Below are 13,164 nucleotides of genomic sequence, written 5' to 3'. Positions count from 1 at the left end.
AACAGTGATGTCTCTCTTGAAAGAGTCCATTATTATTTTATTCCTTTCCTTTCATTTAAGACTTTCATAATTCGTCCGTTGCTAAGCTATTTATCATCCTTGAAATCGTCAATTAAGGTGTTGCCTTGGCATTTTGTAAAATATAGTGTATATTCAAAGGAAATGAATCCGATTGGAATAACTGTTTTTAAAGAGTAGCCTGGGAAACCTTAGACAACTTCAATGACTATGGCTTCAATTAATTGAAGTCATTTTAAAGGTGTCCGGCCATGTCTTTTAAACTACATTACAGCTATATATACTTATACATATATATATATATATATATATATATATATATATATATATATATATATATATATATATATATATATATATATATATATATATATATATATATATATATTATATATATATATATTATATATACTATATTATATATATATATTTTATATTATTATATTATATATATATATATATATATTATATATATATATATATATATATATATATATATGACAAATTTTCTTATTCTTTGTTTGACTGCACAGTTACCGAGCGTCTCTCTTTTTTGTTCTTTTCTTTTTAGCTAGATCTGGATAGTCTTAAAGCCTTGTTCCCAAAATTGCGATAATATGTCAAAAATAGACCAAGTCGTCCATTTTCCTTGGCATCGTTCTGAAAGCTAAAAATGTTAGAAATGGGTTTGCCAGCTTTTTTATTAAATTTTTGTCTTCTTCTTCTTCCTGACCGTAAGTCTCAAAAAGTTTTGGTTATCCGATAACAGAAATTGACACGTCCTGTAAGAATAGTATCAGGAACAAATTTGAAAAACTCTTGAGAATGTAAAAAGACAAAGTATTTTATTTGAATCTGTTTTTACGAGGGAATGATTGGATTTTTTTTCTTTTTTTTACTGATTAATACCTTTAATTTCTACAAAGCACAAAAGTAATATACAATGACATAAAGGACTAATTATGTTTGTATACGATAGTTAAAAGATGGTTATATGTATTTGACTAGGTTTTTTGTTGATAGATAGCATTTCCTAATTTTTTTTAGGATTATAGTTTCATGGAAGGAGTTCAAAGAAGCCCTTTCAAGAATTCATCCAATTACGTTCGGTCTTGAAACTATAGCTCTCAAATCAACGATTGATTTGACGTGTGATGACTATATATCAAATTTTGAATTTGATGTGTTTACGAGGTAATTTTTTTTATATCATTTCGACTGAAACTTGGTAAGAAAGATAAAGCAAGTAAAAACAATTTCTTCTAAGTTTGATTTGTGGACAGCTATATTTTATTCCTATGTTTAAATCTGTAAAAAAAAAAACACACAAAAAAAACGATAGGAACATTGGGCGAGAAAAACGGGGAATTTCAATATTTTTCCAGTGTACCAAAAGATAGACGGAAAGTTTGCGATATCTTTTATTTACTGGAAGTTACACATTGATTTCCAGGATATTCTTTTATAAATAGATCTAGGATAAAATAGAATAGCTGGCTGCTCGCCTGTATACTTCGAAATAAAATAAAGTGCTATTAAACAATTGTTATAGAAAACAAAAACCTAACAATAACAGAACAAATTCTGAGAAGAACTAATTGGCCAATATAAAAGCACAAAACAAAATAGAGATATAAAGTCGATAAAAGAGAAAACGGAAGGATGAAATACATGATGAATTAATCTCTAAGGTAGTCAGTTTTTAGCTGAGCTAATACGTCTTGATAAGTAGAATAGCGAAATATGAGGATAATTTTATTAGCCTGTTTTGAATGATTTTAAACTTATATTTTTGGTTTTTGGTTTTAAGCCAGAGTGCCACGTAGGAAAAGGATATTTAAGTTGACGTAGACTATAACAAGAATAGTTTTTTGTAGGCTATGAACAGATATTCCATATGTTTTAAGGTGTGAAAAAGTTAAGTAACATGCTTCTTTTTTTAACAGAGCTAGGGACATGGGATCTCCACATAGAGAAAGAAAGAGGAATTGAGGTCAGATTCTCCCTAGTCTATTTGTTCTATTCTATTGTTACAAAAACTCCTTGATTCTAAAATGTAGCTTTACTTACTTACTTGCTTCTTGTGGGACCAGACACTGGCGCCTCACCCAACATGTAGAAGACTCCGTGTGGTCGACTCCCTTTTGTCACGATCTTCTGCCTTTTTAGATACCTGCGCCAATCTGGCTAAAGAGCAGCTAGATGCAGTTGATTTATGGTGCGGTCATTTGGCCTTCTTAGGACAGGGCCAAGCTAACGTAGGATTTTCTATTTTATAATCTTGTTGATGGGCTTGATGCTACGGCAGTGGTGGCGCACATCAACATTTAAGATTCTGTCGGAGCATCGAATCCTCAAAATGTTTCATAAACAGCGGTGGTCAAAGACTTCCAGATCATGGAGAGGAAGTACCTTCATTGGCCACTCCTGTGCTCCCCCTAAAATGTAGCCTGACTCATGAACGTGAGGTTTTGCAGAGTTTGGCCTCTACTCTTTTTTCTAAATCTTTGTATTTCCATGTAGGATGATTATAAAACCATACACCAAGGATTAAACTTTAGCCCCTAAGCACCAGAAATCATAAGCTTATTGTTTTAGAAGCAAAAGGACATTAAAGCGCTTTTGTTTATACTTAGAGACATAAACTCATCAAGGTTTTTTTTTATATTACAAATATGTAGTCTAAATTATGTTCAGGTGGAACTGTCATTTGGGGGAGTGGAGGAGTTAATGACACCCCTCGCTCGATTACGGGGTTTTGTTTCTCTCTACATCTTGAATGTCTTGGAAATTTGACAGTCTAAGTAAATCAGAAAGAAGGTAGATAAACAAAAAGAAAAATTATTCGTTCAAATCGAAGCTAATGGGCGATAACAGTTGCAGAAAAAGGGAAATCCCCCTAAGAAGGAAAACAAAGCCTTTTTCTTTGGAAAGAGAACTACAGTCTTCATTGTCTAAACTTAATTTACGAGGGATATCATGCTATCAACCGAAAAATTCTGAAAATGGAAAATGCCAAAGAGGAATACAAAGTGACAAGGGTTAATAAGGGTAATTTAGAGAGCGGAATATTGTTTTTTTTTCATTAAAAAAAATAAAAAGAGAGTCGGAGAGATAAAAAACGGCCACTATAAGGATGTAAATATATTGCTCCCGTGAAAGTTTCTGTTGCTTTCTGTTGATTTTTCAAATTAATGAAAACGATTTATTAATTTTAGTCTAGATAAGCGTAGTGCTCATGTATATATAAGGTAGAATACGCCATAGATCGCTACAGTGTCAGCTATGTCAAACTTGCTGCACTGAAACACAGTTATAATAAGCATGCCCTCGTTCTATGGTACGGTTCCATGGTTATGCCCATGCGCTTTATCTTTCATCACTTTGGGACTCACCGTCTAAAACTGAGTTGTTGAAGTTCTGTTGGGTATTTTCTCGTTGTTTGAAGTTTGTATTAAGTTTCTCGTTGTTTTGAAAAAAAAAATTGCAAAGATATTCCGTTCCCAACCCGTTATATGCTATGAATTATGTAGAGTGCGATGTTTTTAATACGAATATAAATCATATGTTTCATTTTCTGTCATTTGAGATTATCTACTAGTCCTGTTCGATTAATTCTGTATTTTCTATTGTGAACAAGTTGAGTTTTTCTGTATGTTTTTAGTTCGATTTTCCCTTTTTTTTTATTCTGGTTCTCTTTTTTACATGCTAGTAACCGGGCGAAAACAAAACACTTATCTTAAAAATTAGAAAAAAGTGAAGAATTTTGAATTGAAAATTTAGCTTACAAAAACTTTATTTTACAAGTATGCATTCTTTTCATTTCTTTAGCATGTCCGCTATTATGGTATTACGAAGTAATATACTGGCATGATTCTCAGCATTTGTTTTTCATTTTAATTATTTCTTATCCTTTAAGGTTATTTCAGCCGTGGTCGTCTCTTCTTAGAAATTGGCAGATATTAGCGGTGACTCATCCTGGTTATGTGGCTTTTTTGACATATGATGAAGTGAAAGCACGACTGGAAAAGTACAAAAACAAACCTGGAAGGTGAGACCCAAAAATAGATAGTGAAACTTCTAAAAAAAAAATCGAAAGTTTGTTAGTACAAATTCGACTATTGCAGGTTGAAAAAAAAACAACCAAAAATGTAAGAAATTGAATATATATTGTGTATGTATTGCCTAGGTTTTTTTCTGAAGTAAGCCTACAACTATTAAAGGAAGATGGAAACTGCCGCTTTTGATTATTACAGCTAGCACAGATACTTCTTGGATTGCGATTAGTGTTGTGACATCACCTCTGTTGCATTTAGGTTATTCACTAAACAACACCTAGAGACTTAGGGGTCTGCAACTCAAACCTACCTATCGCAGGGCTTTCTACTTTGAAGAGCTGCGGCTCTTAAAGTGAATTTATCCGAGAATTGCGATTTGTTGAGGAATTCCATTAGCCCCCCCCCACCTATATGTGCATCTATGCTTAATGAAGACTGTTAAAGTGGCTCAGTTCTTCTTTCACACTCTATAGAGATTTTAGCATTAAAAGTAGTCGGTTTAAATCGTGTTGTTTAACTTATATTTCTTTTCCCATGGAGTGAGAATATGTTGTATTAAAGCCTAGGTTACTGCTAAAAAAAAAAAAGACCAACTGGAAAGCAACGCTTTAGTAGCTAAAACTTAATAGCAACTTAATTTAAACTTAACAGCAATCCATTAATAACTAGAATCATTACATAAAAGATGAGATCAGTTTTCTTGGTTTCCATATAGAAATAATGATTTTCTAAAACTTACTTTTTATTTGTACAGTTTTCTTTGAGAGAACAGGGAACCCTACCCAGCTTACTTTGAAGTAGACCTAATATATACCAAAGATACCTGATTTTAAGTTATGGTCGTTTCTTCCTGCGAAAAGTAACTTATCCATTAGGATGTCTGTAAGGCACTGAACCTACAACCGGCTACTGTTTCACTGTTCTATCTTACTGATTTGCTACCATTCATCACGAAGCCAAGTCTTCGAAAGTACCAAGTTTTTAGTAGTCTTTTGACTGGGGTTGTCCGTATACGGTTCACCGGTTATATAGAATAGAATTTATTTAAAAAATTTCTATCACAGCATGGTTGCCGAATTTGAATTTTACGACAGAATAGAACATATATATTTATATATATATGTATATATATATATATATATATAAATATATATATATATATATATATATATATATATATATATATATATATATATATATATATATATATATATATATATATATATATATATATCTAAAATAAATATATATTCCAAGATCCAAAATAAATAAGACCTTGACTTGCTATTGGCCGGTACGAAAGTTCAGAAATTGATCAATTTGTTTTAATAATTAGCAGTGGTTTCAAACATAGCATGAAATAATAGCTACCACCGTGGGAGGGAAGGACAGTTGGAATATTGTAAAATTTGTGCAAATAGCATCAAAATTGGTTCCACTTTTTGTAGTAGGGAAATCAACAATTTGCTTAAGCTTCTGATCTTTGCACAGATAATTAAGACTTAGTTCGTTAGCGTCTCCTGGTATAAAAATGCCGGCATTTGAATACTTTGTCGTCACAAAGTCAAGACTTGCTTGTAGCCTGTCATAAAAATTACGACGAGAAGAAGCATTCTGTTCAGGTGAATAATAATGTTATTATTGATAAAAAGTTAGTGTAAGGCCTCGGTAGGCATTTGGGCTTAGTAGATATCCAGATGATGTCATCACAATCACCTAGACTTGGCACATGGATAAGGGTATAGACAATCCTTTGCGAAAATCATTACTCCTCCCCTTTTTTTGCCCTGTGGGTGCTCGACCGGGCGTAGCTTTATAAAATCCTGAAAACCAGTTATTTTAAAGGGATCTAGATTTTGTGCCTGGGCTTCAGTAACTCCAATTATACCCATATAGTTCAATTATGCTGTTGCTTCTAACTTAACTAACTTTTCAAAATTCAAACTTTCGGTGTTTGTCAGGAGGAAATCGGGGAAATGATAAAGTCTTTTATCAAACTCTTTAACAACAGATTTCTTCAAAAAAACTTTATTCTAAAACTTCGGCACGGTGTAAGTATTAAAATTAATGCTGGGATTGGGGAGAAAATCCACTAAATGTGAAATATTATCATTCGGGGCATTGTAGGAAGGTTCGTCGTAAGGCTCACCACCTGGACCAAGAGACTACTAAACTGGTTTTGAACTGGGGAGGGGGGTATGTTCACTTTTAAAAGTTGGAGGTAAAATGATAGAGCCGCGGGTAAAATTTTGCTCTTTTGTAAAATTTTCTTCTATCAAAGAGTAGAAACTATATCTTGTATCTGAATAATCACAGGTAATCAGTGAAGCATTAACTGGTCTATGTTTGGACTTGAATAATCACGGTTAATCAGTGAAGCATTAACTGGTCTATGTTTGGACTTGAATAATCACGGGTAATCAGTGAAGCATTAATTGGTCTATGGTTGGACTTTAAGAGTGAAGCTTTATCTGGGCAATGTGATGGAGCGGATAGTTTTTGGGCGGACTATTTGATACAGGATAATTTTCGCATGTGGGAATTCTCAAACCAGAGTCACACTGGTAGGGTAGCCAGGGAAAAGATAAAGTGTAAGGAATGGTGGAAAGGTTTCCTGGTGACCCGGGAATAATTAAAATTGGGAGTTTTCTTTATATGGGTCGATGGGAAGGCAAGATGATGCTGGGAGAGGAAATTACGGTGTAAAGTGTCTGAGAGGGGAGGGGTCGGGTTTATTTCAGGAAATAACGGGTGGTGTCCAGAACCAGTTGGTAACTTCTTGGACGCACGGAGAGGAACGGAGTCGAAAGGAAGTGGAGTTTTGGGAGAAATGTGAGTGAGGGGGTTTGGGGATGGTTTGAGTTGAATAAAGTAATTTTGGGGGTTGGGTTGACTGGAAACACGTAAGTACTTGGGACACACGTAAGTCGTAAGCACGACTTATCAATACAAGATAAAACAGAAAACAAGTCAACATGATCAAAAATACACTTATCAGACACACAGATTCTCAAAACAAAATGACGATAAATATGTAGAAACTTGCATTGATTGCGAAACTTGCAGAAACCTCTATTTAAATGATTACAGATCTCATTTTCCTTTCTGATTATTTTTACATTTCTTTTCCTTTTATTCTTCTCTTTCGTAATTTTTTCAAAATAATAACTATATCATCGTCTGGTAGTGGCTTCTCAATAACCTTGCTATTCCTTTCATTAGTACCTGTTGATTTATGTAACAAACCGGAAGTCATTGAACCATTCACGAGCTCATCCATAGTCATGTTACAAGTAGGTAATTGTATGCTCTCTTGGAATATTTTTTAGTTAATGCTGGAGTTAAGGAAAATTGATAGTTGATTCCCTAGAGTCGTAATAATTGCTTCGTTATTTATTAAGTCCTCTTGTAATTTAGTTATATTGGATTGCAGGGTCAGTTGATTGTTTTATACAGTTAAAAGTTCCTCTTCCACAATAAGGCGATAGGAATTATGGGAGGTGATATCTTTAAGAAATACGTCAACCTGTTTTTTTCAAATCTTCTATGGCTGCCTCATGATCTAAATTCTTCTCTAACTATGAATTGTATTTAACTCGGAGTTCAGCAAGCTGTTTGATTTGTTTAACACAGTCAACACAAGGGGGGACTTGGGAAGCTTGATTTTATGAAACTTATCTTGAGTGTACAGCGTGGTTTAGAGCCAGAGGGCGGAGAAAGTGGTGCTAAAGGGTATTCACGGATATCATTCAGTTACTGGCAGTTTAAACATAACCACTCACAACATTATTTTTTCTCCTCAATAGAAATGCCTGCACACTCTGGATCATACCACTGTTGACAGCGACTGCATTGCACTGTTCTACTAGCGGCACGAAAGCTTTACCTTGCTTTGATTGTAATCTTATATTCATAAAAGATGACAGCACAAGTACAGTCTACTCGGGAAGCTTGTAATTATCCGATGAGCCTATGGCTGAACCCAAAATTGATACAAATTTTCCAAGAAACACAACATATAACGGTAAAAAGAAAGAAAGAAAGAAAGAAGGAAGAAATAGTGGTAAGAGTGATAAAAGTGAAAAGAGGCATGTCCTTTAACGAAATAAAGAGACAAAAGCCAAAAACAAAGCAAAGGGCTAACCTAGGTGGTCAAACATTCGAACTACGTTTCGTATTATGAGGACGGTGAGAGCACATAGAGTTTCTCGTATATATTTCTAATTTACTTTTTATAATGCCTTTCAGTTTATTCTTGACACTGTCAAAGATCACAGCTGTAAATTTTCCAGAAAATAACAGCGTTTTGGAGTTTATTATTTTGGATAATTTGCAACTGATTTACGTGTAATTTTGACGCCAGGCTATTATTTCTAGAGCACATAAAATTTCTAGTATATATTTCTAATTTACTATTTGCAATGCCTTTCAGTGTATTCTTGGTACTGTCAAAGGTCACAGCTTTAATTTTCCAGGAGATAACATTTTTATGAAGTTTATTATTTTGGATCATTTGAGACTGATCTTAAAGTACCTGTAGTTCTGACGTCAAACAATTATTTTTCGAGGAAATGGAATTTCTAGTAACTATTTCTAAATTTTTTTTTCCTAATGCCTTTCAGTGGGTTCATGGAACTGTCTAGGGTCAGAACTTTAATTTTCCAGGAGACAACATTCTTATGGAATTCATTATTTTAGACCCTTTGAATCTGATTTTGAAGTACTTTGTAATTGTACTATTTTTTTTAACTATTTCTCATCTAATTTCTCACAAAATATATCTTCCTTGCACATTTTGTGTCACAGGTTTTAATATAGTGTCGCCGAGTCTTCAGGAGGGACAAAAATAATAATAAACACTATCTTTGTGTTTTGTTCTTCATTCCCAGCAATGTTTTCTTTTTCTTCATATTGCAATAACGTCTGTTTTATTTGGGCTACAGTCTAAAAGTTCCAACCTTTAGAAAGTGGATATTTATCCTTTAAAAAAATGGGTTTGGTCAGACCTTCAGCACCAGAAACTAGCGCTTACTTATGCCTGAAACTTATGCACAAAGATAATAAGTTTTAAATTTCCTTTCACTGTCGTAGTTTTCAAGTAAAAGAGTGAAGACGAACTTACAACAACAAAAAATTAAATGGTGGCAAACGTTTCTTTTTTGAACTAGGTATGGTACCATGATAGTATTTCTAGGCCAGACGCTTATGCAGTAAGGGGTCGGTGGTAACAGCCTCATCCTGGAATCTCAACATTTTATTGTTCTTGTAACTTTTTGCGTTTTTCGCGTCACTAGTCTGTTTTTTGTATCGCTTGCCTGTTTTTCAGATCACTAGCCTGTTTTTCGTATCGTTAGCTATTTTTTTTTTTTTTTAATTCTGACCCCTCTCCCATCCGTAAATTGATTAATTTTTGTGTGTGCGCTCTATACCAAGCTTTTTTTTTTTAAATATAACATTTAAAAAATGTTTTCGTATAATTCACAGTTACGTATTTCGCCTGAGTTGTACTCGACTGGGTCAGTGGGCAATAGGATATGTTACCGCAGATGGTTCGATATTGCAGACAATTCCCCAAAATAAGTCCCTGTGCCAAGCATTGCTGGATGGATACAAAGAAGGATTGTAAGTGTGAATTTTATAATATATTAACAGTTTTAAGTAAGTTGTCTCGGTTCTAAAATATCTATGCAAAATCGTTCTATTGCTAGTTATGACCATCATAATACATATACTTTATTTGCCTATCTTGCGAAACATTGGTCGAAGGGTTTTTCTAACCCAAGTTGAATGGTACTGCAACACCTCTTCAAAGTCCGAGATTTTTTTTTTAAAGGAATATCTCATTATTCCTTTAAATCTGTATAACTTGTGGACGCAACAATCGCTACGAACATCTCAAATTACTTGTCATGATGTTCATAGAATAGAATATGATTTATTGGCTAAAATAGCACACAAGCTAGCATAAGCACGTCAGAACAATTACAATTACAATGATAAAATAAATGTTAAGGGATAAACATAGTTACAAAATTAAATCAATTATTAAAATACGAAGCAAAATAAGGAACGAAAGAGTTTTTATTCCTCATTGTCAACATTTGGGGACACAAGTCAATTTGAGTATTTGGAGCTCTACGAGCATTAAGTCTTGTATTGGGAAGGATTGGGGGGTTTTCTTTGAAGGGGGAAAGAAGACGTCGATGATAGTCAGAACTAAGGCACTTGTGCCCAAAGTTCATGGTAAGGAAGCGACGTCGTGATTCCAATGTAGTGAGTTCAAATCTAACCAAACCTTCATCATAAGTAGAATAGGACATCCCCAGTATAATTTTTATAGCTCTTTTTTGAATGCTTTCAATTTTAGAACATTGGGATTTGGTCAACCCAGGGTGCCAGACAGGGCAAGCATATTCAAGACAAGGTCTTATATAAGAAAAATAAATTATTTTATGGTTCTGGATTGATATGGAGAACAGTTTAAGAAGGGAGAAAGATCTAAGGAGAAAACCACCTGTTTTAAATAGGTGAAAAGAGTGAGATTTCCATTTATGGTCATTGTCTAAGTGCACACCAAGTAGCTTAACCATGTTTAAATTTGGAATGCAAAGGTAATTATTGATTGGGGGTATATTTTTTTAAGAAGGAGAATAGCATTAAACTGCTTTTCGGTATGCTCGGATTGAGTTTAACATTGCCAAGATCATTCTTTAAGTTATTAATGAGTGAGTCAAGTTTAACACCCAAAGTGTTTGAGGTTTGACAAAGGTTAAGTAATGTCAAATCATCCGCAAATGGAAAAGTGTTTGGTAAAACATTGTTAAAACATTTAAGAATGCTAAAGGACCCAATTTTGTCCCTTGGGGTGCTCTACAGGAAATCGAGGTAAAACCTGATGAATCTCCGTTAGGGAGGACTACACATTGCTCACGGCCAGATAAAAAACTAGCTACCATACGTAAAACAAAATCTCTGACACCTAAAGCCCTTGCATTATCAATAACTGTCTGATGATCCAAGTTGTCAAAGGCTTTACTAATATCAGCAAAAACAGCCTCAACGTAGGACCTACTTAACTCAAGATGTTTGAAAACAGTGTCCAGTATATAACATAAACAATGGGTGGTGCTATGATTCGGCCTAAAGCCAAACTGATTTGGGTTAATTTTATCTTGAATATCGTCAAAGAGGAAATTGTAAATAAAACTTTCAAAAATTTTAGAGAAAATAGAGGTTTTTGATATTGGTCTTAAGTCAGAGGGAACTTTTGGGGTCTTGTTTTTCGGTATAGGTGATATAATAGCTCGTTTAAAACACACTGGAAAAATACCATCGACAAAACATTGGTCAAAAATAGCAGTTAGAGGTACACTTAAATAATAGGCACATTTCACAATCAATTTGGTAGGGATATCACCTGGGTATACTGACTTATTTGTAACAAGATTTTCGAGTTTAAGCTGGGTCTGATGTATTTCAATCACAGGAATGTCACTCACTGCACTGTTGGCCGGCATATTTTGGAGTGGCGGGTGAGTTTTACAAATTGAAGTAAAATAATCATTCATGATGTCTGCACTCACTGGGTTGCTATTACTATCCAGTAAGAGAAACTTAGAAGAGACCTTTCCCATGAGATCTTGGATACATTTGTGGAAATTCTTAGGGTTAGAATACAGTAACTTATTGCGCACGTGAGCACCATGCTCTTTTCTTGCTTTACGGATTTCACTAATAACAATGTTTCGAAGTTTTCGAGATTCCTGGAAAAATCCTTCCTTAAAGAGTCTATAACGTTCATTTATTAGGCACAAAATTTTTTTATTTATCCATGGTTTACAATTGGATTTGCAATTGACTTTTTTCACTGGAAAGGTGTCACAGTATAAGTGGAAAAGTTCTGCTGAATACTTGAAGCCATTTCATCACCATTGGTAAGACATAGGATATTGGCCCAGGATTTGGAGCTAAGTTTTACTTTGAAATGGGCAATCTTCTCGTCAGTAATGGATCTATATGAATAACTGATCAATGGCTTAGGGCGAAAGGATGATAAAGGGGTCCAAAAGATGCATAGATGGTCACTTACCCCTAATGGAGGGGCTATTTTTGGGGCACAGTAGTAATCTTCAATGTTGGTAAAAATCAAGTCTAGGGTTTTATCACTGCGTGTAGGTGACTTGACTACCCGGTCAAGACTAAGAGCAGCGCTAAGCCACTTTTGGCCTAGCTCATTAAAATCACCACATAATGTAATTGCAGCATAGGGGTACTTGCGGCGAATTATGTCAGTATAAAGTTGCAGATATGCCGTCAGCTCCTTCTTAAATCCACTACGAGGAGGGTAATAAATAATACAAAATCATGCAAGATACGTCTTTTGGGTCTGGTCCAGAGCCATAAAACTTCAGTTTTGGAGTTGTTCTCTATTTCAGAAAATGAAAGAATCCGATTTGTGAGGGTACACTTACAAAAAAAAGCCACTGCTCCACCATGAGATAGAGGAATACCATCTTTGTCCAATCTGGGCTTAAAATGGGAGTCATAATTAGGAATCTAGCAAGAATCTTCTGTAGCAGACCAATGTTTCTGTAAGGCAAGCAATATCAATCTGGTTTTTGCCAAGAATAATTTATAGTTCCTCCATTTTATTTACTAGTGACCTTACATTTGCAAGAAGGATTCTAGGAAATGAGTAGGAGTGACGTATCGTACCAGGGTTATTGACAAACACTTTCCTAGCCAGGTTTTCTTTCCCTTTGTCAGCAATAGAGCTGCTGCTCATGGTCTTATGCTCAATTAGTTTTTTGGTCCTCTTGAGAGAGGTTCACTAATACTACCAGATGTTCTAAACCGTTTGGGTACATCATTGGGAAAGAATATTTGTAGGCTTTTTCTTTTCACATAAGACATTTGCACAATCTGTCTTTTCAGAGCAATTTCTGATTCTGGCAGCTGAATTAGGTGGGGCTGGTATCTTGAAACAGAGTTCTGAGTGGTTGGTTTTTTCTCCCCCAGCCTGGTTGTCTTTAATATTGTTGGCACTAGAAGTTGCAGCTGGTTTTGAATTATTTGCTTCACTTGAGTT

At 34.5% G+C, this 13,164-nt stretch overlaps 1 protein-coding gene across 5 annotated transcripts in view; it reads left to right on the top strand.

Annotated features, from left to right (window-relative positions):
* The window catches only part of LOC136027160 (E3 ubiquitin-protein ligase CBL-B-like), an 81,517-nt gene that overhangs the window by 23,487 nt on the left and 44,866 nt on the right, over positions 1–13,164 (top strand). For all 5 annotated transcript variants that reach the window (XM_065704152.1, XM_065704151.1, XM_065704153.1 and 2 more), the window contains exons 5-7: positions 1,066–1,212; positions 3,938–4,069; positions 9,561–9,698. In XM_065704152.1, the coding sequence (XP_065560224.1) occupies positions 1,066–1,212; positions 3,938–4,069; positions 9,561–9,698 (417 nt within the window). The remainder of the gene's footprint in view (positions 1–1,065; positions 1,213–3,937; positions 4,070–9,560; positions 9,699–13,164) is intronic.

The sequence above is a fragment of the Artemia franciscana genome, chromosome 5, assembly GCF_032884065.1.
Source record: "Artemia franciscana chromosome 5, ASM3288406v1, whole genome shotgun sequence".
In the NCBI taxonomy this organism is placed as follows: Eukaryota; Metazoa; Arthropoda; class Branchiopoda; order Anostraca; family Artemiidae; genus Artemia; species Artemia franciscana.
The sequence above is the reverse complement of the archived record's forward strand: the minus strand, read 5'-3'. Positions and strand labels throughout refer to the sequence as shown.